General features: G+C 40.9%; 1 protein-coding gene across 1 annotated transcript in view; it reads right to left on the bottom strand.

Annotated features, from left to right (window-relative positions):
* Positions 1 to 578: 578 nt before the first annotated feature.
* The window catches only part of tpo (thyroid peroxidase), an 87,500-nt gene continuing 61,188 nt past the window's right edge, over positions 579 to 26,890 (bottom strand). Inside the window, exons 11-14 of the mRNA XM_072278385.1 lie at positions 26,651 to 26,859; positions 23,642 to 23,812; positions 20,714 to 20,845; positions 579 to 663 (exon numbers count right to left, since the gene is read on the bottom strand). Of these exons, the coding sequence (XP_072134486.1) occupies positions 656 to 663; positions 20,714 to 20,845; positions 23,642 to 23,812; positions 26,651 to 26,859 (520 nt within the window). The 3' untranslated portion in view covers positions 579 to 655. The remainder of the gene's footprint in view (positions 664 to 20,713; positions 20,846 to 23,641; positions 23,813 to 26,650; positions 26,860 to 26,890) is intronic.

Genomic DNA, 26,890 nt, shown 5'->3' with positions numbered 1-26,890 from the left:
GGTTGTTTTGCACATATTAAAATAAACATGTATTAGGCAAATATTGACCTTATTTGATAGCTCCAGAAGCTATAATTATTTGTACGTCTCCACTCTGTCAATAAAAATCCAGCACTGAAGTCAAAATGACATTTGAAGAATTGAAAACAGTACTGTGATGTTTTTATCCATTGCTTGTATTAAGTACAGAGAAAATTGATGAAAGGTTTCACTTGTCATGCCAGCAAATAAACCATAGTCACTGCTTATATTTGCTAACAATTTAATAGGAAAGCTTGAACTATAGTTTTTGCTATGGGATTGTTTTTCTCAATCTATCTCTTTCATACTTCACCATAAAAGTAGATATGTTGTGGTCTATTGACAGTCCAAGGCAAATAAGGTGTTCTCACAGAAGTATTGAATTAAGCCATTTCCTTTCTATTCTTAGAATTTATTTTAGAAATAATTTTGATATTTCTGTTTTATTCTAAACTCTGCAATAATATTGACTCAAACAGCTGTCATAAAGTTCCTTCTTCCTGTTAAACTTTCCAATCCTGATCATTGTTCTTAGAAGCTTTGATTTTGGCAACCTTCTTATCAATTATCCCCATCCAATCACATTTCTTCAGGTTTCTTTCATCCATTTGCTCCAGGAAAGGTTCCTTTGAGATTACTTGACTGCAATGATGGAAGAGAAATTTCAGTCACTTTTAGAGTGCAGAAAGCAAGAAATGTTAAATAAGATTACTATTCAGATGATTATGGAAGACCAGACAACAGGGCACAAAGCAGTCATGATATATACAAGTGCGTAATATAACACAACAGTACTTTGTCATACACTGTATTAAAAAGAGAAATGCACAGAGCCAAAATGAAGTAGATAATCAAATAAAATTAAAGAAATTTAGCATTCATTAGATTTTAAAATTTCTGTATGCATTCCTTTGTTTCCTCCCAAATTATTTTGCTCTTACTTGAGTCAAAACGTTAGTCATACAGCACTAACCACTAAATTGAAGCTTGGTATTACCATTGCTGGCAATATTCCTTCCATTCTGTTGTCAGTAAATGTTTGTGTTGATCTTCTGGTGGCCACGATGAACAGAATGGAAATTTCTCAAGTTAGCAAGTGCTCAATAGCAATTCCAACTAACAATAACTATTTTAATATAACCCTAATATTGATAATCTTTCAATTTCTTATGTTATAGAAACATAGAAAACCTATGGCACAATACAGGCCCTTCGGCCCACAAAGTTGTGCTGAATATGTCCCTACCATAGAAGTTACTAGGGTTACCCATAGCCATCTATTTTCCTAAGCTCCATCTACTTATCCAAAAGTCTTTTAGAAGAACCTATCCTATCCGCCTCCACCACCGTTGCAGGCAACCCATTCCACTCACTCACCATTCTCTGCGTAAAAAAAAACAACTTACCTCTGACACCTCCTCTGTACCTATTCCCTAGCAGCTTAAACCTGTGTCCTCTTGTGGCAGCCATTTTAGCCCTGGGAAAATGCCTCTGCCTATCCACACGATCAATGCCTCTCATCACCTCATACACTTCTATCAGGTCACCTGTCATCCTCCGTAGCTCCAAGGAGAAAAAGCCGAGTTCACTCAACCTGTTCTCATAAGGCATGCTCCCCAATCCAGGCAACATCCTTGTAAATCTCCTCTGCACCCTTTCTATGGCTTCCACATCCTTCCTGTAGTGAGGCAACCAGAACTGAGCACAGTACTCCAAATGGGGTCTGACCAGGGTCCTATATAGCTGCAACATTACCTCTCGGCTCCTAAGTTCAATTCCGTGATTGATGAAGGCCAATACACCATATGACTTCTTAAGCACAGTCTGCCTGTGCAGCTGCTCTGAGCGTCGTATGGACTCGGACCCCAAGATCCCTCTGATCTTCCACACTGCCAAGAGTCTTACCATTAATACTATATTCTGCCATCATATTTGACCTACCAAAATGAACCACCTCACACTTATCTGGGTTGAACTCCATCTGCCACTTCTCAACCCAGTTTTGCATTCTATCAATGTCCTGTTGTAACCTCTGACAGCCATCCAAACTATCCACAACACCTCCAATCTTTGTGTTATCAGCAAACTTACTAGACCATCCCTCCACTTCCTCATCCAGGTCATTTATAAAAATCACGAAGAGTAAGGGTCCCAGAGCAGATCCCTGAGGCACACCACTGGTCATTGACCTCCATGCAGAAAATGACCTGTTTACAACCACTCTTTGCCTTCTGTGGGCAAGCCAGTTCTGGATCCACAAAGCAATGTCCCCTTGGATCCCATGTCTCCTTACTTTCTCAATAAGCCTTGCATGGGGTACCTTATCAAATGCCTTGCTGAAATCCATATATACTCCATGTACTGCTCTTCCTTCATCAATGTGTTTAGTCACATCCTCAAAAAATTCAATCAGGCTCGTAAGGCACGACCTGCCCTTGACAAAGCCATATTGACTATACTTAATCGTATTATACCTCTGCAAATGTTCATAGATCCTGCCTCTCAGGATCTTCTCTATCAACTTACCAACCACTGAAGTAAGACTCTGTGGTCTATAATTTCCTGGACTATCTCTACTCCATATCTTGAATAAAGGAAAAACATCCGCAACTCTCCAGTCCTCCGGAACCTCTCTGTCCCCATTGATGATGCAAAGATCATCGCCAGAGGCTCAGCAATCTCCTCCCTCGCCTCCCACAGTAGCCTGGGGTACATCTCATCTGGTCCCAGCAACTTATCCAACTTGATGCTTTCCAAAGGCTCCAGCACATCCTCATTCTTAATATCTATATGCTCAAGCTTTTCAGTCTGCTGCAAGTCATCAATACAATCACCAAGATCCTTTTCCATTGTGAATACTCAAGTATTCATTACCTCTGCTATTTCCTCCCATTCCATACACACTTTTCCACTGTCACACTTGATAGGTCCTATTCTTTCACGTCACTGGCAGCACCAGAGATTTTTTCTTGCTGGTGCTACAGTGGGGCTGAATTATTCAGTGATGGTGCTGAGGGATGTACTATATGCTAATATGTATTCGCAAGGCCAGACGCATGGCGTTCAAAAGTCAGTTTCAAGCATTATGTGCTACTATAAATGCCTCTGTTGATTCACAAGCAACAGCAATTGATAGATCTAATATAGAAGTGAACTGTGACAGTGTCAACAGCATCGGAGACAACCCGGGCTACACAGAGCATAAACAAACAAACCAACAGAGCATCCGACCCACAGCATGAATCACACACCAATCCCGCAATCAGCGTCAAATGTGTGCTTTTCAACTGAAAAACACAACACTAACCCACAATGTCCACTGCTATTTGCATTACATAGACAGACAATGCCATAAGATACACTGTTAAAATAGACACATCTCAAACTGTCGGTCTGAGCGCGTCCCTTCTCTATCACCTGCCTATCCTCCCTCTTGCACTGTCTACAAGCTTTCTCTATTTGTGAGCCAACCAGCTCTTCCCCAGTCTCTTCAGTTCAGTTCCCACCCCCCCAACAATCCTAGCTTAAACTCTCCCCAGTAGCCTGAGCAAACCTCCCCGCCAGGATATTGGTCCCCCTGGGCTTGGACAATGTCTCCCACCCACTACATAATGGATTGGTTGGGCACAGGAGTACATTCAGCCAGAGATTCATTCCACCCAGATGCAACACAGAGCGTCATAGGAAGTCATTCCTGCCTGTGGCCATCAAACTTTATAACTCCTCCCTTGGAGGGTCAGACACTCTGAGCCAGTAGGCTGGTCCTGGACTTATTTCCTGACATAATTACATATTACTATTTAATTACAAACATATTTATGCTTTTATTACTATTTAATTATCTATGGTGCAACTGTAACAGAAACCAATTTCCCACGGAATCAATAAAGTATGACTATGACTATTAAAGTGCAACTCATCCTTTTTGTACAGGTCTCACTTGCCCCAAAAGAGGTCCCAATGATCCAGAAATCTGAATCCCTGCACCCTGCTCCAATCCCTCAGCCACGCATTTATCCTCCACCTCATTCTATTCCTACACTCACGGTGCGTGTCACAGGCAGTAATCTCGAGATTACTACCTTTGCGGTCCTGCTTCTCAATTTCCTTCCTAACTCCCTGTAGTCTCTTTTCAGGACCTCTTCCCTTTTCCTACCTATGTCATTGGTACCAATATGTACTACGACCTCTGGCTGTTCTCCCTCCCTCTGCAGGACATCTTGGATGCGATCTGAAACATCCTGGACCCTGGCACCTGGGAGGCAAACTACTATTCGAGTTTCTTTCTTGCATCCACAGAATGGTCTGTCTGAACCCCCAAACAATAGAGTCCCCTATCACTACTGCATTCCTCTTCATTTCCCTACCCTTCTGAGCCACTGGGCCGGACTCTGTGCCAGAGGCACGGCCACTGTTGCTTCCCCCAGGTAGGTTGTCCCCCCCAACAGTACTCAAACAGGAGTACTTATTATCAAGGGGTACAGCCACATGGGTACTCTCTAGTACCTGACTCTTCCCCTTCCGTCTCCTGACTGTGACCCAATTGTCTGTCTCCTGTGGCCCCGGTGTGACCACCTGCCTATAACTCCTTTCTATCACCTCCTCGCTCTCCCTGGCCTGACAAATGTCATTGAGCAGCATCTCCAGTTCCCTAACTGGGTCCCTTAGGAGCTGCAGCTCGACACATTGGGTGCAGATATAGCCGTCCGGGAGGCTGGGAGACTCCCGGACCTCCCACATCTGACACCGAGCATAGATTTCCTTCTTAAGCTCCTTCCTGTTTGCCTTATAATCTTATGTTATCATTCATAGTTAGTCTTATTTACTTTGCCTTGGAGTTGCATGCAAAATAGATTAGATTAGTTGTAAAAGATGTGACCAACTACCTTGAAAATCTTGTTTTGGCTGATCAGAGTTAGAAAGAATTGGCAGTGTGTCAGGGGTGACAGGGCACCTGCTGGAATCATTATAAGCAGTAGCAAGAGGATGCGACTTGAGTTGTCTACTCGAAGTGGGGCCTCACTAATGTCTTGTACAACTGGAACATAACATCCCAACCATTTTTACAATGCTTGACAGATGAAGGCCAGCATGCCAAAAGCCTTCTTTATCATTTTATGTCACTGTGACATCCTCTTCAGGGAATTATCCACCTTAACTGCAAGGGCCTTCTCTTTTACAACACCCCCCACAGCCCTACCATTGACTGTGAAAGTCCAACTTGTTTTGTCTTTCCATAATGCAACTCTTCACACTTATTTTCAAAGAGAATTGGAGAGAACACTGGTGGTGTAGAATCTGTTAGGAATCATTCTGGAGTTATGGCAATATGAATAGCATAATTATGCGTTATGCAATGAGTACCAATCTTCAGGAAATAAAACCTGTACACAATTTTCAAGATTCAACATTGATTAATGTTAATTCCAGTTTACAAGTGTAAATGAGAATGAAATAATTCACCATTGGCATAGGTCAAATCAAAGGTGGTGACAAATCAGCATTTAGGAGGGAGTAACAATCTTTTACTTAATGTCAGTAAGACCAAGAGCTGACTTTTGATTTCAGGAGGAAGAACTCAGAACCGGTCCTCAATGGAGGATCAGAGGTGGAGAGGGTCAGCAACTTTAAATTCCTGGATGTGATTATTTCAGAGGACCTGTCCTGGGACCAGCACATAAGTACAATTAAAAAGAAAGCACATCAGAGGCTCTACTGCCTCAGAAGTTTGCAGCGATCTGGCATGACATCTAAAACTTTGACAAACTTCTCTAGATGTGTGGTGGAGAGTATATTGACTGGCTGCATTACAACTTGGTATGGAAACACCAATGCCCTTGAACAGAAAATGCTATAAAAAGTAATTGACATGGCCCAGTCTATCATGGATAAAGCCTTTGCCACCGTTGAGCACATCTATATAAAGCGTTGTCACGGGAAAGTAGCATCTATCATCAAGACCCCCTACCACCTCCCTCCCCAACATCCAGGTCATACTCTCGACTGGCTGCTGCCATCAGGACGAAGGTACAGGAGCCTTAGGACTGTCACCACCAGACTCAGGAACAGTTATTACCCCTCCGCCAATAGGGACTTGAGCCAAAGGGGATTCCTTCACTCAACATCACTTGCCCCATCATTGAAATGTTCCCAGAACCTATGGGCTCACTTTTAAGGATTCATCATCTCATATTCCTGACATTTCCTGCTTATTTATTTATTTATTTATTATTATGCCTTTCTTTTTGTATTTGCACAGTTTGTTGTCTTTTGCAGACCGGTTGAATGGTCAAGTTGGTAGGGGCTTTCATTGATTGAGTATGCCCTCAGGAAAATGAATCTCAGTGTTATATATGGTGATATACTGTATATGTACTTTGATAACAAATTTACTTTGAACTTTAATTGTTACTCCAGATCTGATGCAAGCACAAAAGTAAACACAGTAAGATACAGAACACAATAATAACAAAAATATAATATGAATACATAATATATATCATATACATAGCTTGATTGTACATTCATAAAGTGACACTAGTCACAGGAGTATCAGTACATAAGGTAACTCTGACGGGAAATGATAAAGCAATGGTGGTGGAGGAGTGGAGGGAAGGGTTAGTGGATGGGAGTGTTGATCAGCTTTGCTGCTTGGTGAAATAACTGTTTTTACGTCTGGTGGTCCTGCTGTTGTTGCTACGTAGCCTCCTCCACGATGGGAGTGGGATAAGCAGTCCATGAGCAGGGTGGGTGGGATCCTCCAAGATGTTACTGGCTTTTTATGACACATTTCTGTATATATGTCCTCAATGTAATAAGAAGAGTATATTTTGGGTGCCTGGTTTTTGGAACAGACACCAATATTAAACATTCAAAAGGTTTCTGCTAGTTGAGATATTGTAAATATGTAATGCCGTAAATTTACCTGAATATATTCAAAATGTTCAAATTAAGTATGAGCTTATACAAGTTGAAACTGTAGTAAGTAGTTTTTTGCTGAAGAAGTGTGAAAGATTGTGTCAGGAAGCATATTTCTCCTGGACTCTCTCTTCTGGAGGTTTGTTGTATGAATAAAGACTTCTATATTTCCCAGTTACTGTTTCCATGTGGCTCAGTTCATTCAGCTATCTTTGTGCTGAAGAAATATAAAACATCACTACAAAGAGGGTAAATATTCTATTCAAATCAATACCAATGGAATCACAAGTATCAACAAACAGAGTGGAGAGCTAAACAGGTAGATATAAATTTGTAGTGTGATTGTGTGTGTGTGTGTGTGTGTGTGAGAGAGAGAGAGAGAGATCAGCTATCATACTGTACAGGTATATTTGGTGAGACAAGAGCACCACTTGCAAAAGGTGATTATTAATTTTTTCAGTCAGCGGAGGGGTGCGTGTACACTCATTCAGGAAAATGTATAGAAGTATACTTGTTTGTGTGTGTGAAGAATAAGTTTAAAACTTTGGGGTAACAGAGTTTAAAATGAAAGGGAATACAAAAGGCACCATGTTCAGTGGCAAAGTACATGCTCTTGGATCTTAAGTATATAATATTTTATTTTTATCCTTCCCTCGTCGTTCGTTTAATATGGAAATTAGTGTGGAGGTATGTGAGGAAGAGGTATACACAGATATATCTGTTGGGATGAGGTCAGACAATGGCAGCTAGAGAATGCAAATGACCCCAGCCACCCCATGACCCTGTTTAGCACCGTGCTTAAGCCCTTCATCCCTGGGGAGAAGCGGAACATCCTGTCTGAATTGTCCTCACAGTTTGTGCGAATGCAGAATTTTATTGTAAGCTTGAGGTGAATGAAATTGACCAGATACACTCAGAAGATGTATATGTGCAGTATTAGTGAAAGCTAAATGAATGAGGAACATGTGGGACACTATAGCCCAGGAAGTGCGCTGAGTAGTACATGGCAACTAGTGGGTGTGCTAGTAATGAGAAAAGGTATTGCTAGTTTAAGGGAGAAAGGGGAGGTGAGAGTAACTATGGAATGATAATGTCAGTGGTTCTAAGAGATGATGAGATCACCATGGATTATGCAGAGTTTAAATATTGAGCATACGGGGAATACTCAGGGCTGGACAGTCCATGGAGGGATGATCCAGTCTTTCTGAAAAACATTGAAGGCAGGCTTGAACCCACCCTACCAGGAAGTTTTAGAGTTGGGCATAGTAGTGGGAAGACCTACTCAGCAATAGTATCATGGGCTGGGGGGATAGACCAGCGAAGTAGGAATAGAATTTGTAAATTTTCTGTGGTAAAAGTTACTGCTGTGAAGACATAGAGGACTTGCTTTGTGTGCCAACAATCGGCGCACCTATCAAAGGCATGGCCGGAATAGGCTAAGAAGAGTAAAGAAGATTATTTGTTACTGCTGTGGCCTCTCAGGCCACGGTTGAAGGTAGTGTTGAAGGAGAAGAGGTGTGAGAGTCATTCATCAAAATGGGCAGAAACCACAGCAGTGCCTTCTCTGATCAATCTGACTGCTAAGCAGATCATAGAGCTGGTGAGGACAATCAACCTCCATGGTCAGTGGTGATCATCCACAATATACACAAAAGGTTTATTAGGAGACCCAGCATTGAGAAAGGTTAGTGGACACAGGGTCTTCAATGTTAATAACTGATCTACCCTTACCCACAATTAGAGAGCTGATTTACATTATCAGTGCAGGGAGTGAAATAATGAGGGCAGGAGGAGTGAGCCTCAAGTACTTGAGGTAGAGGGAGTGCAGCTTCCTGTGGAGTTTTGGGTGTGCCTAAACAATGAGGGTACTGTCCTGGGGATAGGTGCACTGAGTAAGGAAGGTGTTATAGTTCCTGAAAAGGTAGGAATAACACGGACAAAACAGGGACAGTGAACATGTATAATTCACCGAGCAGACAACAGAAAGGCAGCAAGCCTGGTAGGCAGGGATAGGAGGTGGGAAAATCTGCGTGCAACATCCAGGAGGTCCTATGGCTAGGGGCGACATGCAGACATGAACTGTAAGAAGCAGTGCAGCTACCTGCAGCACTTAAATTAGGGGCACTCCAGAAAGGGGAGAGTGAGGAGCAGAAAGGGAATGTGCAGATCACAAAGCAAAAAGAGCAACAGAATATAAGTTGACAGAAATTGGAAGAGTGGAGAAATAATCTACATAGTTCAATTTAGTAAGGTTATAAAGTGAAGGATATTAAATGAATACACAACCAACCAGAGTGGTTAGGTGACAAAACAGATCTGAACTGAGCTGTGCATTAGGTGAAAAGGGTGCATCCTTAATAACATCCTAACAGCAGGAACATTCATCTATTGGCTTTCCCATGGAGTTTCAATTGGACAGAATAAGAATGATTGGATTCACTAGCCACAACGTGTCAATTGGAAGTTAAATTGTGTACATAATTATGCTATCCATAATGTTATAACACCAGAATGATCCCTAACACAGTCTACATGTTTATGCTCAAAATCTGAGAACGAGCCTTGATATGAGCTTGTTTGCCCTTTCAAAGATAAGAATGATGCTTCACTGTGTTACAAAAAAACTGTGATATTTTCCCTAATTAGGCTGCTATCTCTCCTCACTTTCATTCTTTGCTGCTCCTCCTAAAGGTCTTATAATTCAGAGTATTTAATTCCCAAGCTAAACATTGCTGTACCCGTGTTTCAGTAATTGCTATTATGACAACTTGTTCTAATCAAACCTCAATGAGCTCCATGTACTGATATATAGATAGTCCATAAAGTTAGTCTTATTTTACATTCATTGCCTTCTCATAACCCTGATTTTTTATTTCTTTTCACACCGTCTTTTCATGGTTAGTTTCTTCCAGAGCTTCTACCTTATTAACTATGCCTCCACTGAGCCTTTCTGAGCTACACTGACTATTCCACTTTTCGGAATTTATTGTGTACAAACTGGCTATCAGAAAAGTCAATAGCAAAAGTAACTACCCTTGGAGATAACTTACTTGCTGTGAAACTAAAGATGTGAAAGGCATGACAATAAACATATGAAAGGAAAACAGTGAGAATAATTGTCACATTTTCTGTTTTCGTTACAGGATTGTAAGCATCTTTCCTTTTATGCATACATTGATGTGATTTGTTTTATATTGAGTTGTGCTAGGTGAATTTATCAGTTTTGAAGCTAAGTGCCCACAAGTTGGTGAGTGTTTTTGTTTTAATAGCTGGAATAAACTCATGTGAAAAAGGAAATAAGCATCAGGGTCACATTTCCTATTCCACCTGGACAGACCCCAACCAGGTGGCATTAAGATTGATTTCTCTAACTTCCAGTAATTTCTTCCCCTGCCCCTTCTCTCTTTTACTATTTCCCATTTTGGCTCAGCCCTTCTCTTCTCCTTACCTGCCCATCATCTCCCTCTGACCGTTCTCCACCCCCATATTCCATGGTCTACTGTCGTCTCCTCTCAGATTCCTTCCTCTTCAGTCCTTCTTTTCCACTTATCACCTCTCAGGTACTATCTTCATAACCTCTCCACAATCTACCCACCTGACCACTCACCTGGTTTCATATATTACCTGCAAGCTTGTACACCTTCCTCTGTACCCATCTTCTTATTCTGGATTCTTTCCCCTTTTTTACCAGTCCTGATGAAAGGTACTGGCCTGAAATGTCAACTGTTTAGCAGATAGTGTAGAGGAAGGAAGGAGTCTGCAGAAGTACTTAGACAAATAGATTGAATGGGCAAAAAAGTGTCAGATAGAATATAGTGTGGGGAAGTGTATGGTAGTGCACTTTGGTAGAAGAAGTGAAGGCAGAGACTATTCTCTTAACAGGGAGAAAATTCAGAAATCAGGGGTGCAATGGGACTTGGGAATCTTTGTGCAAGATTCCCCAAATATTAAATTGCACGTTGAGTAGTTGGTTAGGAGGGCAAATACAATATTAGCATTCATTTTGAGAAGACTAGAATATAAGAGCAAGCATGTGATGATAAGGCATTGGTCTGAACACACTTGGAGTATTGTGAGCAGTTTTGAACCCCTTATGTAAGAAAAGATGCGCTGCAGAGAGTCCAGAGGAAGTTTGCAAGAATTAGTTAGTGAATTAAAGGGTTAATGTATGAGAAGGATTTAATGTCTCTGGGCCTGTACTCACTGGAGTTTAGAAGAATGAATTGTGTTTCTCCTTGAAACCTATTGAATACTGAAAGGCCTCTGCAGAGTGGATGTGAAGAGGACGTTTCCTATGGTGGGGGGGGGGGTTCTAAAACCAGAGGGCACAGCCTCAGAATAGAAGAACATCGACCTAGAACAGAGTTGAGAATGAACTTCTTTAGGCAGGGGGTAGTGAATCTGTGGAATTCATTGCCACATACGGCAGTGGAGGCCAAGTAATTGAATATATCTGGAACGGAGGTTGATAGGCTCTTTGTTAGTAAGGGTGTCAAAGGTTACTGGGAGAAGCAGGAGAATGGGGTTGAGAGAGATAATAAATCGGCCATAATGATATGGTAGAGCAGACACAATGGGCCAAATGGCCTAATTCTGCTCCTATATCTTGTGTTCTTATGATTTATTCCCTCTCCATAGATGCTACTCGGCCTAGTGACCACGTCCAGCATTTTGTGTCTGTTACTTAATAAATATCAGAGCAAATGTTCATGTTAGACTGTGTTATAAGACACCACACCCAGAGCGGTAATATACTAATACCATTGTCCCCAATCTGAACATGACATTTGAGTGCTGTGAGTCTAGAATAACTATAAAGTCACAAGCATGCAGCAGGACAGGCAGTGTCCATGGAATGAGAAACAAAGTTTACAATTTAAAGGGATATGGATCAACTGAGGGAAAATGTGATTAGTTTAGATGGGAATCCTGGTCAGCATGGACCATTTGGGCTGATGGGCCTGTTTCTGTGCTGTCTGACTTCATTGCTATCTGACTGTTTCAGTTCAATGACCCTTATTCAGAACAAGCTTTCTTTTCTTTCCATTTCAAACAAGCATTTTAAATCTGAAACATGTTTCTATTTCCATAAAGTCTGTCTAACTGCTGGATATTGTTAGCTTTTTATGCTTTGATTTAGGTGCACAAGATAATGAGAGGCATTGATCATGTGGATAGTCAGAGGCTTTTTCCCAGGGCTGAAATGGCTAGTACGAGAGGGCACAGTTTTAAGGTGCTTGGAAGTAGGAACAGAGAAGATGTCAGGGGTAAGTTCTTTACGCAATGAGGGGTGAATGCATGGAATGGGCTGCTGGCGGCAGTGGTGGAGGCAGAAACGATAAGGTCTTTTAAGAGACTCCTGGATAGGTACATGGAGCTTAGAGAAATAGAGGGTTACGGGTAAGCCGAGGTAGTTCTCAGGTAAAGACGTGTTCGGCACAGCTTTGTGGACCGAAGGGCCTGTATTGTGCTGTAGGTTTTCAATGTTTCTATGCTCTATTTCAGATTTCAAGCATATACAGTTTATTAATTTTAATTTAATTGCAACGCTATTGTTATCTACTGTTTATTTTGTTCATAATGTCTGCTATATCACAGATACATGAGATTGGCATTATAAAATATTACCAAATATGAACAAAGAGTTAATAATACTGCCTACCACCAGACCTCTTTATGGATAAAAATTAGGAAAATTCGATCATGGCCATGTTATTTTTTTCAAATGATTTTCACCTTTGTGGATTGGTTCAGGCATTGATTTCTCCTGAAATGAATGGGAAAACTGCCCTTCTAAGCAGCATGGTGAAATTGTCAAACGCCTGCAGACTTGAGTTAATGGCCTAAATTTTCCAATCAGCATTGTTTTAATGGTCCCATGAATTTATTTGCAATTAATGGTCGAGTGTTGGTGCAAAAATAGCAAAGCTCACATTATCAGTTTAGTAAGTTGATTGACAGCATTCATATCTTCTTCAGGAGGTGGAATTGATCTCAGAGAAAATATATCAAGGGAAGTGACAAGTATTCTAGATACAGGGTAAAATTAATATTATACATGAGTATTTGCAGTTTTCTTATTTGTTTCGTAAATTTGAATTTATAATTAAATTAAAGCAGATTTAAAAATAGATTTTTTAAAAATATCCTGTTCTAGGGTAATCTAGATATATAAATTACATCATTGTGTTTATATGGAAATTAGAGCGTTATATGTATTGAAAATGCACACTAATCAAAAACTCACTTGGTGTTTCTTCATACCTGTAACAAAATATTAATAATGCTAAATAAATGGAAAATGTTTCTTATCAGAATTTTACTACTGCAAGCAAACAGAATAAACCGATGCATATTTGAATTTGTATCTGGTACATAATGCTGACAATTAATATTAAACAAATTGCAATACATCACAAAGCTGACACATACCAAAAGACTGCCTCTACTTTGAGAAATCAAGTGGTGAAGAAAACTGCTTTCAGAAAACATACCTCAATTCTATCTCTTTTCAGAAACAAACCTGTTTGTTTAGTCAACCAATTTATATTGCCATTTTTTAAATAACCTACCTGATGGCAATGGGCATCGGTTTCTGGGTATGTAGTGGCAGCAGAGGTTTAGCCAGATGGCCTGCTCACTACAGCTATGCACTGAAAAACAGTAAGAAACATTCCTATGCTCCCTTTATTTCTCAATCTAATGGGTAAAGTTCCACTAAACATGACCATAAATCGACCAATAATTTCAACCATCTTATATTCGAGCTATGCAAGTCCCAGATTAATAGATTTAGTGAGATTCAATTTCCTAATATACTTCAACCCAACACACACTGTTCTTCAGATTAGATCCATGGTTTTTGATTTAGATTTACAGGATGTCCCTTGATGCAGATTAACATAATGAAGTTTCATTAGGAAATTTAACATCATAATGTTATTCACAAAATATTTTGCTCATCAAAATGGTAGTAAGAAGCAAGAGCCTTGCCCTCAATAATTTATTCACCATCAACATAAACATTCGGACATTGTGGAACTAATGGAATTTTGAGGACAGACAATTGGTTAAAGTATATTCTTTGTTGGGCAGGATTTGTTCCTTTCTTTCTATGAAACAATTAATAGTACCAGGATTAACATTTGGAACAATGATTTGTCATATTAGGAAAGATTGGATGGGTTAGTCTTATATCCACTGGAATTCAGAAGAATGAGAGGGCACATGGATAAAATTTGAAGTTCCTGAGATACTACACTAGGTTAATGTAGAGAGAATATTTAATTTTGTGAGGTGGCAGTATAAAGATTGACAATTTAAAAATAAATTATTGCCCATTTAAGACAGGAATGAAATGAAAGATTTTCTCTTAAGGTACCATGAGTTCTTGAAGAAACTCTCAAAGGATTCTCGAAGCACGAGCCTTTGAATGTTTTAAGGCAAAGGTAGATAGATATTTGATAAGCAATGTAGTGGGAGTTGATAATGATACCCCCATGACACTCAGTTAGCTACTCCAACATGGCATGAGTTCCATACTGTACAAGCAGGGTTATCAATAAAGTTCAGTTGAGACCTGCGTTCTGGTGTCCTGGTGTGTTCTGTACTTCCCCACAAAAGTGAACACAGCATTGTGCCAGAAGTGGTTGATCAGTGCTAAAGACCAAGTGAGATTCCCAACAAGAAGGAATTTACAGTAAGACTGTTCTTGTTCACATATACTGCATCTATGAAAAAAATCCAAAGACGTACCAATCTGAACTGCCTATGCTAGCTTGCTAACTGTATGCAACATGAGGCATGAGCTGAGAAAGGACCAGGGTTGCTAAGCAATGCCTTCAAGCAACACCCAAAAATGGATATGTTGTAATATTCTGTGGGCTACTAGCCTGGGGACATGCACAGAAACACAGACACAACAGAGAAGTCAGTCAAACTCTCAGGGAAGAAAAGATAACTTTTGTAGTCCAAGTAAATAAAATAACAAATAAACAAATAAAAGGGAAAATGGAGAAAATACCTGCAGTACCTACACCTACTTGCCTAATAAAGCACCCTAAGACATTTGATTTCTCTAAACCTGGGGACTTTGAGAGATGACTCAGACATTTTGAGAGATTTAGGGTTGCAAGCAGTCTCACTCAGGTCTTCAGAAGAGCATTAAGAAAGAACACAAATATATTGCATGGGTGACAAAACAAAAGATATCATGGGTAGATTAGGACTGACAGATAGTTGGAAAAAGGAGTACAAAACAGTGCAGGACAAATTCAAAGATAATTTTATATGGAAGTGAAATGTGATATATGAGAGGGCAAAATTCAACTCATGACTTCATCACAGCATTGTATGCCCCGTCAGACAACTGTGTATTTGGAAATCTGAGAGATGAGCTCATTAGAAATAGGATTGTTATTGGGCTGCGAGACACCAAATAGGCAGAGAGAATTCAGTTGCAGGCAAATCTCACACTGGAGAAAGCCATTACTATGGTTAGGCTGAGTGAGAATATTCTATACGAGGTGTGATTGATAAGTTCATGGCCTAAGGTAGAAGGAGATGAGTTCTGTATAATCACTCAAAGAGTTGAACTGCATGTGCATGTAACGAGAGCTGTATAACTCATCTCCATCTATCTTAGACCACGAATTTATCAATCTGTGAGCACTTTCTGGAGATCTAAGATCAGTATACTCCACAACCATGGACTAAGAATGTAAATGTAGGAGGGGATTATGTTGCAAAATAAGTGTGCTAAAATTGACTCCTTCTAACTTAGGCCACGAACTTATCAATTACCCCTCGTAGCAACAGGCAGAACTCAGGCACAAAAATGAGGCTGAGGTAAAGCTGGAATCTATACAGAAAGAAGGATACAAATAAGGTGCTGTCAGAAAGTCTGCTCCTATATCTTATGGATTTATGGTCTTACAATACAGCATGGAGTAGGCCTTTCTATCTCCTCCAGCCGTGCTGCCCCAGCAACCCCGTGACAAACCGGATTAACCCAAACCTAATCTTGGGACAATTTGCAATTCCGGTGGGAAGAAATCGGAGTACCCGGCGAACATGTATGCCTTCCGTGGGGAGAACAAGTGGAGACTCCTTACAAAATGGCGCTGGAATTGAATTCCAAACTCCAGAATGCTCCGACCTGTAATAGCGTCATGCTAGTTGCCACGCTGTCTTGGCACCAAAAAAATATTTTGGCCCCTGTTAGGTATAAATGCACAACTGCTGGTTCACAAGACCAGTGTTCTAAACCCTGAGCTATGGAGTCCCTTGGAAGAAGCAGTAGCTCCTGATAAATTGAATAAACAAAGAATTCTGCAGAAGCCATAAATCATGAAAAACAAATGCAAAGTGCTGGAGGAACTCAGCAGGCTAGACAGCATCTAAATAGATTTTCATCAGGACTGGAGGTGAAAGGTGAAGAAGCCAGAGGGATGTCCACTTTCCACCTAGATCAATCTCTATGTGACCCCATTGTCCATTCATTGCTCTCCATTGATCTCCTTCCTGGCACTTATCCCTGAAAGCTGAACAAATGCCAGTCCTACCCTTATACCTCTCCCTCATCACCATTCAGGGATTCAAACAATTCCAGGTGAGGCGATAATTGACCTGGGAGTCTGCTGGGGTTGTCTGTTGTACCTAGTGCTCCTGGTGAGACCCGACATAGACTGAGGGACCGCTTCAAGCACCTTCACTCCATCTAAAAGGCGGGACTTGTTGGTGGCCACTTCAATTCAACTTCCCATTCCCATTCTGAAACATCCGTCCATAGCCTCCTCTATTGCCACGATGAGGCCACACTCAAGTTGGAGGTGCATTACTTGATATTCCATCTGGGTAGGCATCAGCCTGATGGGATGAACATTGATTTTTCTAACTTTTGGTAATTTCTTCCCCTTTCCCTTCTTTCTTTTTCCATTCCCCATTCAGGTTACGCTCTTACACCTCCTTTTCTCGTCCCCTACCCATCACCTCCCTCTGGTGCCCCCCACCCCACCATTCTTTCCTTTCTCACTTGGTCCACTGTCTTCTCCTATCAGATTCTTTCTTTTTCAGCCCTTTACCTTTTCCACCTATCACCAGCCAGCTGGTTACTTCATCCCACCTTCCCCCTTACCTGGTTTCACCTATCATGTATAGCTTATACTCCTTTCCCTCCCTCACCTTCTATTCTAGCTTCTTCCCCATCCTATTCAGTCATGATGGAGGGTCTCAGCTCAAAACATTGACTATTTATACTTATAGAAGCTGACTGACCTCTGGACACCTTGTGATGAATTGTATAATTTGCATTTTACATTAGAACAGTTCTGCATTGTATACGTTGATAATAAATGATCCTTTGAAGAGTAGAACAGTAACCTTTGCCAAAGCCAACTTATTTAAGGCAAGCTGTTCACATTGGAACCTAACAGCCTCAGTCTATGCCACAAAACTACAACAAAAAGACATGGTACACATCGCCAAATTGTCCAATCCAGAGCTGATAATATACCTAATCTAATTCACAACATGGATAAAAAGCAGCAACACTAGTACAGTAGTTGGAAATGTTTACCTGGACAGCTGGATTTGAGAAGATAAGTTCTTCCCAACTGACTTTCTGGGGAATAACTGAGGATGCAAATATCAGTTAAGCTGGAATCTGTGTATTCAAGAATGGAAGGATTTGGCATCATGGCGAACGCTTTACTTATGTTTGTAGAAAGTGTGCCATCAATTGGGACAAATTATTTGATAATAGGATCCTAATTATTTGTTTGTTGCAGATAACATTGTCAAAATTGTACAATGACAGAAGTGCTGGAAGAACTTTGTGATTGTGGTAGGACTTTACATTGCAGGACAAACAATGAAAAAAACACTCCAAAATATGATTTCAGAGTTGATAATAGAATATGGTGTAGGAAATGCAAACATACAGGGAGAATGGAACAGAGATTACCTTCCCACCCAAAAAAATACATTACATGATTGCACGCCTGATAAGGCAGAAACAATAAATTGAGGTGTGATTATCGTGTTTACCCTTAAGAGTTTAAAGATTAAAAGCATGAATAATTGCAACACACAAAATGTAAATGTAAAATCAGGGGACAGCTCAGTCAATTTGTGGCCACCATCACCACAACAGATTAATGAATAATGATTGAGATCCCTGAGCAAGCCATCACCCAGAACCCTATTGCAAATATACTCCAGGAACACACAGTTGAAGTATAGTTCACAGCATCGGAATGGCAGGTGGTGACTAGTGGGGTGCCACAGGGCTCAGTATTGAGACCACAGCTGTTTACGATTTACATCAATGATTTAGAGGAAGGCATTGTGAATAACATCAGCAAGTTTGCTGATGATACTAAGCTGGGTGGCAGTGTGACATGTGATGAGGATGTTAGGAGAATTCAAGGTGACTTGGATAGGCTGGGTGAGTGGGCAGAAACTTGGCAGATGGCGTTTAATGTGAATAAGTGTGAGGTTATTCACTTTGGGAGCAAGAACAGGAAAGCAGATTATTATCTGAACGGTGTGGAGTTAGGTAAGGGAGAAATACAAAGAGATCTAGGAGTACTTGTTCATCAGTCTCTGAAGGTGAATGAACAAGTGCAGCAGGCAGTGAAGAAGACTAATGGAATGTTGGACTTTATTACAAAGGGAATTGAGTACAAGAGCAAGGAAATCCTTTTGCATTTGTACAGGGCCCTGGTGAGACCACACCTGGAGTATTGTATGCTGTTTTGGTCTCCAGGGTTAAGGAAGGACATCCTGGCTGTGGAGGAGGTGCAGCGTAGGTTCACTAGGTTAATTCCTGGGATGTCCGGACTGTCTTACGCAGAGAGGTTAGAGAGCTGGGCTTGTACATGCTGGAATTAAGGAGATTGAGGGGGATCTGACTGAGACATATAAGATTATTAGGGGATTGGACAAGATGGAGGCAGGAAATACCAGAGGGCATGGTTTAAGAATAAGGGGTAGGTCATTTAGGACAGAGTTGAGGAGGAACTTCTTCTCCCAGAGAGTTGTGGAGGTGTGGAATGCGCTGCCTCAGAAGGCAGTGGGGGCCAATTCTCTGGATGCTTTCAAGAAGGAGCTAGAGAGGTATCTTATGGATAGGGGAATCAAAGGTTATGGGGACAAGGCAGGAACCGGGTATTGATAGTAGATGATCAGCCCTGATCTCAGAATGGCGGTGCAGGCTTGAAGGGCCGAATGGTCTACTTCTGCACCTATTGTCTATTGTCTATTATCAGAAACTTACTTATTCTTGATTGAGTTTCCATGCCATAAACTGTACTTCAATTGTGAGACTTTGTAGACAAATTACCTCAGCTGGCTCATGTGCATTTCTCAAGTCAATATTTCTCGTAGCGGAAAAACTTACTGGTGTTGATGGATGCAAAGAGATGAAACAAAGGAAGTCTATTCTACCTGCTTTATTGTGTGAGATGTACACAGGTTTGCCTGTAGAGATGGAAGTGCCCTCTAAAGAAATAGATCCTTAGAACAGCAGAATTGTGTGCTGACTCTCAATTATATCATTTATCAAAAACCAGTAGTATACTTGCAAGCATTTTCAGGTTGCCTATGGGAAAGAATGAATGAACTCAGGGAAGGTTTGTACTAAGAAATGGGTTTATAGTCATTGCCTGAAATTATTGTTATGGTCACCTGATTGCCTAGATCTCACAAAGATGAGAGATATGTCTCATGTTTGATCCCAAGGGCTTGAATGATAGAAGCAAATCTCTATAAAAAAACTCTGTAAGCTTTTCTTATATAATCCAGAGAAGCTACCTGTGGTTGAGGAGCTCAATGATCAGAGAATGAAATGCTACAGCATTAAAACCGAAATATTGACAGTAAAGTTGGGAGGAAAACAAAAGGGGGAGGTGAAAAATAGTTCTCGCTGTAAGTCTGGACAAGGAGGCACTTTCCCAGGGAATGCCAAAAGCTGAAGAGAAATCTCACTTGGAGAAATGGAGGAAACACACAGTTTTTCCACTGAGGCAAAGGGAGAAAAAAACCAGAGGACATGGGTTAAGGGTGAGGGGGGAAAGGTTTAAAGGGAACATTGGGGGGGGCTTCTTCACACAGAGAGTGGTGGGAGTATGGAATGAGCTGCCAGAAGAGGTGGTAAATGCGGGTTCTTTTTTAACATTTAAGAATAAATTGGACAGATACATGGATGGGAGGTGTATGGAGGGATATGGTCCGTGTGCAGGTCAGTGGGACTAGGCAGAAAATGGTTCGGCACAGCCAAGAAGGGCCAAAAGGCCTGTTTCTGTGCTGTAGTTTCTATGGTTTCTATGGTAAATGACCTCTAGGAAAGCCAATGGGAGATCAACTGGTGGATCAACTGGTCTAAAGTCACTCAACAACTGGCATAGGGGAGAAAAGGGAAAAATCCAAACTTCCCTGGTAGAGAGAATGCATCGTGTCACTGTAGTGCTGGATTAATAAATTTTTTAAGGAGAAATCCATCCAAATGAAAAATAAAATACAAATAATTCTGTTGTTTGTGTATCGTTAATTATCAAGCAGGAGGAGGAAATCTCTGCCTTGTGAATATCCAACAGGCTGCATGTGGAATAATGGTAGCTGAGTTACCCTCAGATAATGACGATATTTTGATCTGATTGCTCATTATATATCTATGTTCAACTGCAGTATGTTCTACTGACAAAGAAAACTGAATTATCGGTTCTGTTTACGATCATAACACCAACAGAGAAATGTATTTTGCATGGAATATTACCAGAGCAGCTGTGTCCATCCTCTGAGAGGAGGAGGGAATCTGAGCAGGTACATCTGTAACTTCCTTTGGTGTTCACACAATTTGCAGAACTGTGACAAGCAGGCCTTGTGGCATCTTCACATTCGTTAATGTCTGAAATAAGGAGACAGTTCTTCAGAATTATAAAATCATACACACATAAAAAAAACAAAGGGTGCTCTTACAGATCTATGATATTACCTATCACTTTAACCAAAGGGTAAAGGAGTAGGCCAGTAGGTTCTTGTAGGCAGGTGAATACACTGTCTCCAGCCTCTTCAGTTCCAGATTCAGATTGATCGTATGTACATTGAAATATACCATGAAATGCGTTGGCTCTGTTAACAAGTAAGGATGTGCATGGGGCAGCCTGTAAGTGCCGCCACACATTCCAGCACCAACGAAGGGCGTCCACAATGTTCAGCAGAACAGCACAAGTAACAACAACAAATCAAGACAGCAACAGCAAAGCAAGCTCCTTTAACTTGCATAGACAGACAGTCTTTCAACTGCAGGGCAGGTCACCTCTGGGCCTCCAGTCCTTGGCCATGGAATGTCAGTCTTGCAGATATCAGATCCCCAACTTTGGACTGCCTCAGGACTCACCGATCATGGGTTTGATCTTTGCACCTTGACTCCCAGAGTCACAGACACCTCCAACCCCGGTGGCCAAGGTGCTTGTGACTTTTTTGGGTCTCTACCATTATTTTTCAACCTTCAAGCTTTTGACTCTGGGCTCACCATGCTCTGGCCTTCCACCATGATTCAGACATTTCCCTCCGGACTTTGCCGATGTCTATCTACCCCATGACCCTAGAATCATAGGTTTGACCTTTGGTCCTCAATTCCCAGCCTTTCACAGACCTTATTTGACCTTCAGGCCACGGCTTCTGGACACGAGCCTCCAACCCTGATGACCTGGATGTTCACCATGATTCTCACCCATACCCAGGGTCTGCTGAAACATACGAACTATTGACTGGGAGCGGGGCTCACCAGCTTGACATCACTGGTCTCCCCAGTGTCTGTGAGCGGACCTCCAGGATGGCTAGCAGTCATCTGTGGAGCACCTGACCTGGACTTGAACTCCTGCCCAGACTCTTCATTTACTGCCTCTAGCCTCTAGCTCCCTCGCACCTCTATTCCTAATCCCTAACCCCCACAATGCTCCATAAACCATTCCTGCACAGCTATGGAACAATTAAGCCTGACCCATGACCTAGATGAATATCGCTGATCAGCGCCATCTGGACCATGTGGTCAAATTGGTCACAGAATAATGGCCCCCTTTGAACTGCTCTCTGAAGTATCTGAGCAAGCCACTCGGACATGAAGATAGCACAGCACAACTCATCTAATAGGAAATGTATCAACAATCCTGTCCAACTTTTTGTAAGCTTTTTGCTGCAGATGGTGAAAACGTAAATATAACTCAAGTTTTAATTTGATCATAGACCAGTTTACATAGGCAGAAGTTTAATTTTCTGTGATTTGTTTTGGCGTAACAGATCCTGTGCTTGGGATCTCTTGTCTTAGGCTCCCTACTCGCCAACATTGTCTTTACTTAATGAACAATGGGGGTGGAGACATAAAATCACTTATAAAGCAGCTGAAGATGTCTGAGCATAGGCCACTTCACTGAGGAACTTTAAGAAGGCTATCACTCTTTACACCAGTGGAGGTATTTTACTTGCAACTCTCACTGACTTCAGTTTTGCTAAGGTGTTATTCTGACAATTAAGTCCAAAGTGCAAAGGAAGTCTGTTATCAAAGAACATACACGTAGTGCATACATACACTGAGTGTATGATCATGGTCTCCCGCTGCTGTAGCCTATTCACTTCAAGGTTTGACATGTTGTGCATCCGGAGAGGCTCTTCTGCACATCACTGTTGTAACATGTGTTTACAAGATAAGGGTTGGTAGGTGATAGGTGGAACCAGCTGAACAGGGGGATGATGTACGTTGCTTTGGTATTGAAGATAGTTTATCTCTATTATCAGGTATTCACTAATTCAAGTCATATTTAGATCAATCAAGATTGTGATAAGACTTGGTTCTGACAGATCATGAGCTGAGCAACAGCAGGCAGCTTTCTCATGTGCACGTCTCACTTAATGAGATTATTAATGCTCCTTCCAAAGTGATTATTGGGAAGTGGTAATGTTTTGGTAAATAGTTGGTTTAGAATAATTGTTTTTCTGGATAGATGCCAATACCCAGGAGCTATGTGGCTGGATGTCTGTTGCACAGGTTTTAAGCACCACAGTAACATATAGCATCCGACAGTATATTCATTCCTGTGCCCAGTGTATTCAGCTGCCCCTTGTAATGCCATTGGAAGCTTCAAAATGGCTGATGGCTGACATAATTTATTTGGACACATTAAAAAGTGACAATTTTGCCTGAAGCCACTTGTAGGCTTCCTTTGCGTTCAAAAGTCAGACTTTATCATGAACGATGATGTTTGACTTGGATACAACTTGGATAACCTTGATGTAGTTGATACTTGTGTAGTGCTACTAATAGCATTAATTGTTTTAGCTTTTGTATGATAAGATGACCAACTTGAAACATGTAGAACCATAGAGGAACACAATTAATGATATTCTGCATTTCAGAGTGTGATTCTCAATCAGTTCCATGCCATTTTTTCACTGATTCAACATTACATGTTCAGTTGTGTTCCATTCCAGTGCTTTAAAGGTCAGCATCTATAAAGCAACCAGTAATTTATTCAAATATCAAATCCTTGCTATTTGATTTAGAAAAGTATCGCTGCAAAGCACAGCAAGTATTTACACCTCATTCTGGTGAATTCAGATTAAATAAACATAGCTTGCAGAATTCTTGCAATGTTTGATGGATTATGTCAAACTTTGTACACAAAACAAAGAAACTAATCTTTACCTTTGCAGACTGGTGGATCATTGCTCCATCCCCTGATACTGCAGGTCAACTCCTCTGCTCCAACCAGTTGAAAGCCATGATGACAAATGTATGAGATGATGGATTGCCCAACACTGGTGCATAGCACAAATGTTCCATCTTCTATTTGAGGTGGGGTCCCACATAATCCTACTAAAATATGTAAATTGGATTTGTCAAATACGGTCAGCAAACTTCTACTGCAATTATTAAAACTTAGTTTATCAAGAATGATATTCTCTTCCAGACCTGATCTGACTTGTCATTTTGTAATCTAAATTGTCTTTTTTTGCAATAGGCTGATTTTTGACCTTTATAGATCTAATATTTTCTTCACTTCTGCTCATAGATTGTTAAACTTTCATTGCGCTAAATGTATCCTGATAACAGAAGTGAACATATACACACAATATATAGTAAATTCTCAATAACAATTTAACAATTGGTGTATCAATAATATTAAGACATATTAAGACAATATAAAACTAAGTTAATAATTTATTTGGCAGCACACATCAAAGTTGCTGGTGAACGCAGCAGGCCAGGCAGCATCTGTAGGAAGCGGTGCAGTCGACGTTTCAGGCCGAGACCCTTCGTCAGGACTAACTGAAGGAAGAATTTATTTGGCAATGTTATTTTGATTCCTCAATCTTTGTAGGAAGTGATATTCAGTAACTCTGATACTTCTCACTAGTAAACTCTATTTAAGACAAACAAAGTCAAAGGCCCACTCCATTTATGTTAGTATTGCCATGTTGATGCAGAATGCTTCAAATAAAGCCCTAGTGAACTGAACCTGGTTTGTTTATGTAATGTGGATCCCACCTATATTGGACATGGACAATCATAAATCAGCCGTATTCGAACAGGAAAGAAGGAAGGAAGCTCATGGCTCCATTTCTTTTGCCACTAACAACACCTACATCTAGCCCCCTTACCAAACCTCTCCTAAATCCCCAGATCCACATTATGTCCATACTACCATTGGATGAGAGGAGGTCCTAATGCTAAACAGCTGTGAGGGAGAAAGTAATCTATTAGAGGGGTGTCCTAAACAACAATGAGCAGGACGAAAAGCAAATTGCGCACAATGGTCCACAAAGGTTTATTTGTGAGCAAACCTGGAGTCAGGAAGGTTCAGGGCTTTTTCTGGTCTTGTGGCCTGAATGTTACCTCGGCACTTTAGTGTTTGGATGCAAGACATTGTGAAGCTGATAGAAAGCCTCTGAGAAGGAATAAGAAGCAGCCAATGCCAAAGGCCACAAGGGAACTATGACTGAAGTAGTTCATGAAGATCATGAAAATTAAGCCACCGAGACCACCCATTTGCACTAACCTCCTTGCTTATTTTCACCAAATTCCAATCAACTCCCTCCAAGTTCATCTACTTGGATACACACTATTAGCAATTCTCTAATTGCACTGCTATTTCCTCTGTAATTGCAAAATTATATTTGACATCCAATTTCTTTTCAGTTATTCACTGTAATTATGTATGGAATGATCAGTATGATGGCACTCAAAAAGAAAGCTTTTCACTGTAGTTTGGTACATGTAGCAATAATAAACTAATACTAATACTAATATTAATACCAATACCAATTAACACATTAAGTAAGACCAAGGAATTGATAGTGGATTTCAGGAAGGGGAAATTGGGTGAAGACAAAGCAGTTCTCAATGAGGGGAAAGGCTGAGCAGTATTAAGTTCCTGGGTATCAGCACCTCTGAAAATCTATTCTGGGCCCAACATATTGATGCAATTATCATGAAGGCATGCCAATGGCTGTATTACATTAGGTCTTTGAGGAGATTTAGTTTGTTATCAAAGATTCTAGCAAATTTTTACTGATGTACTGTGGAGAGCATTCTGACTGGTTGCATCAATGTTTGGTATGGTGGATCCAATGTACAGGATTGGAATAAAACTACAGGGGATTGTAAACTCAGCATACTCCATCTTGGGCACTAGCCTTTCCATTATCGGTGACATCTTCAAAAGGCAATGCCTCAGGAAACTGGCATCCATCATGAAGGACACTCACTATCCAGGATATGCCATTTTCTCATTACTACCATCAAGGAAGAGATCCAGGAGCCTAAAGATGCATAGTTAACATTTTAGGAACAGCTTCTTCCCCTCTGCCATCAGATTTCTAAATGGTCCTTGAATTCCATGAGCATTGCCTCTCAATTTTGCTCCCTGTGTTGGGCATGTAGCCAAGTGGTTAAGGCGCTTGTCTAGTGATCTGGAAGTCGCTAGTTCAAGCCTCAGCTGTGGCAGCGTGTTTGCGTCCTTGAGCAAGGCACTTAACCACACATTGCTCTAATGTCTGTGTGAGGAGTGGCGCCCCACACAGACTTCCAATCTGCGCCTTGTAAGGCATGAAAATGCCCGACGCAGGCCTCTCATGGTCTGAGTCGACGTTCCCTCCCTCCCTCCCCCTTTGCTCCCTTTTAGATTTATTTATTACTGTTTTTTAAAATATATATTCTTATTATAATCTATAGCAATAGTGGGTATAGCACTGTATTGTTGTTGCAAAACAATAAATTTTATGAAATATGACAGCAATAATAAATTTGATTCTGTTTCTGATTCTAACAACCAATTGGACATCTTTAGGATAGGGGGGTGGTGGAGGCAGGGGAGCCAGAGCAAACATGTGGTCCCAAGAAAAACATGCAAACTCCACAAAAGCTGCATTTGGGGACAGGAATGAACCTGAGTTATTAGGGCCCATAAGGAAGCAGGCCCATGTGCTGCACTATTTTGCAATTCTTCCAAAGGAAATGGAGGAAGTTAATATGAGACTTAAAAATAAAATTTCACAAGAGTTGTATATTAAAGTAGTTTGAAAGTCAGTTTATTGTGCTATTAGCTTTATTCCAATGTTTTATAAGAGTTGACAGTTTGTTGCTCCTCTGTGAATTTATGATAAATCTGCAAGCAGTCTGTATTTGTACAGCAGTATGTAACAGTCAAAGTACCTTGTTGAGGGTTTTCATGCCATGCCAGGAGGTTCAGGCCAGGAATCTGATCACAATTTATGAAGTGTTGAGGGTACCGACCTATTCTAAATGCATCCAGTGGTACCTCAGTGATTTCAGTGTTATCACAAATGATTCGGGACAGTGAGTGCTGGTAAAGTTCATTTCTTTGAGAGGGTGTGAAGAGACCAGGATTTTCCCACCAAAACCTGGGAAGCAAAAAGAAGATTTCGTTAGAGC

Source organism: Mobula birostris, chromosome 2, assembly GCF_030028105.1.
Source record: "Mobula birostris isolate sMobBir1 chromosome 2, sMobBir1.hap1, whole genome shotgun sequence".
Lineage (NCBI taxonomy): Eukaryota > Metazoa > Chordata > Chondrichthyes > Myliobatiformes > Myliobatidae > Mobula > Mobula birostris.
The sequence above is the reverse complement of the archived record's forward strand: the minus strand, read 5'-3'. Positions and strand labels throughout refer to the sequence as shown.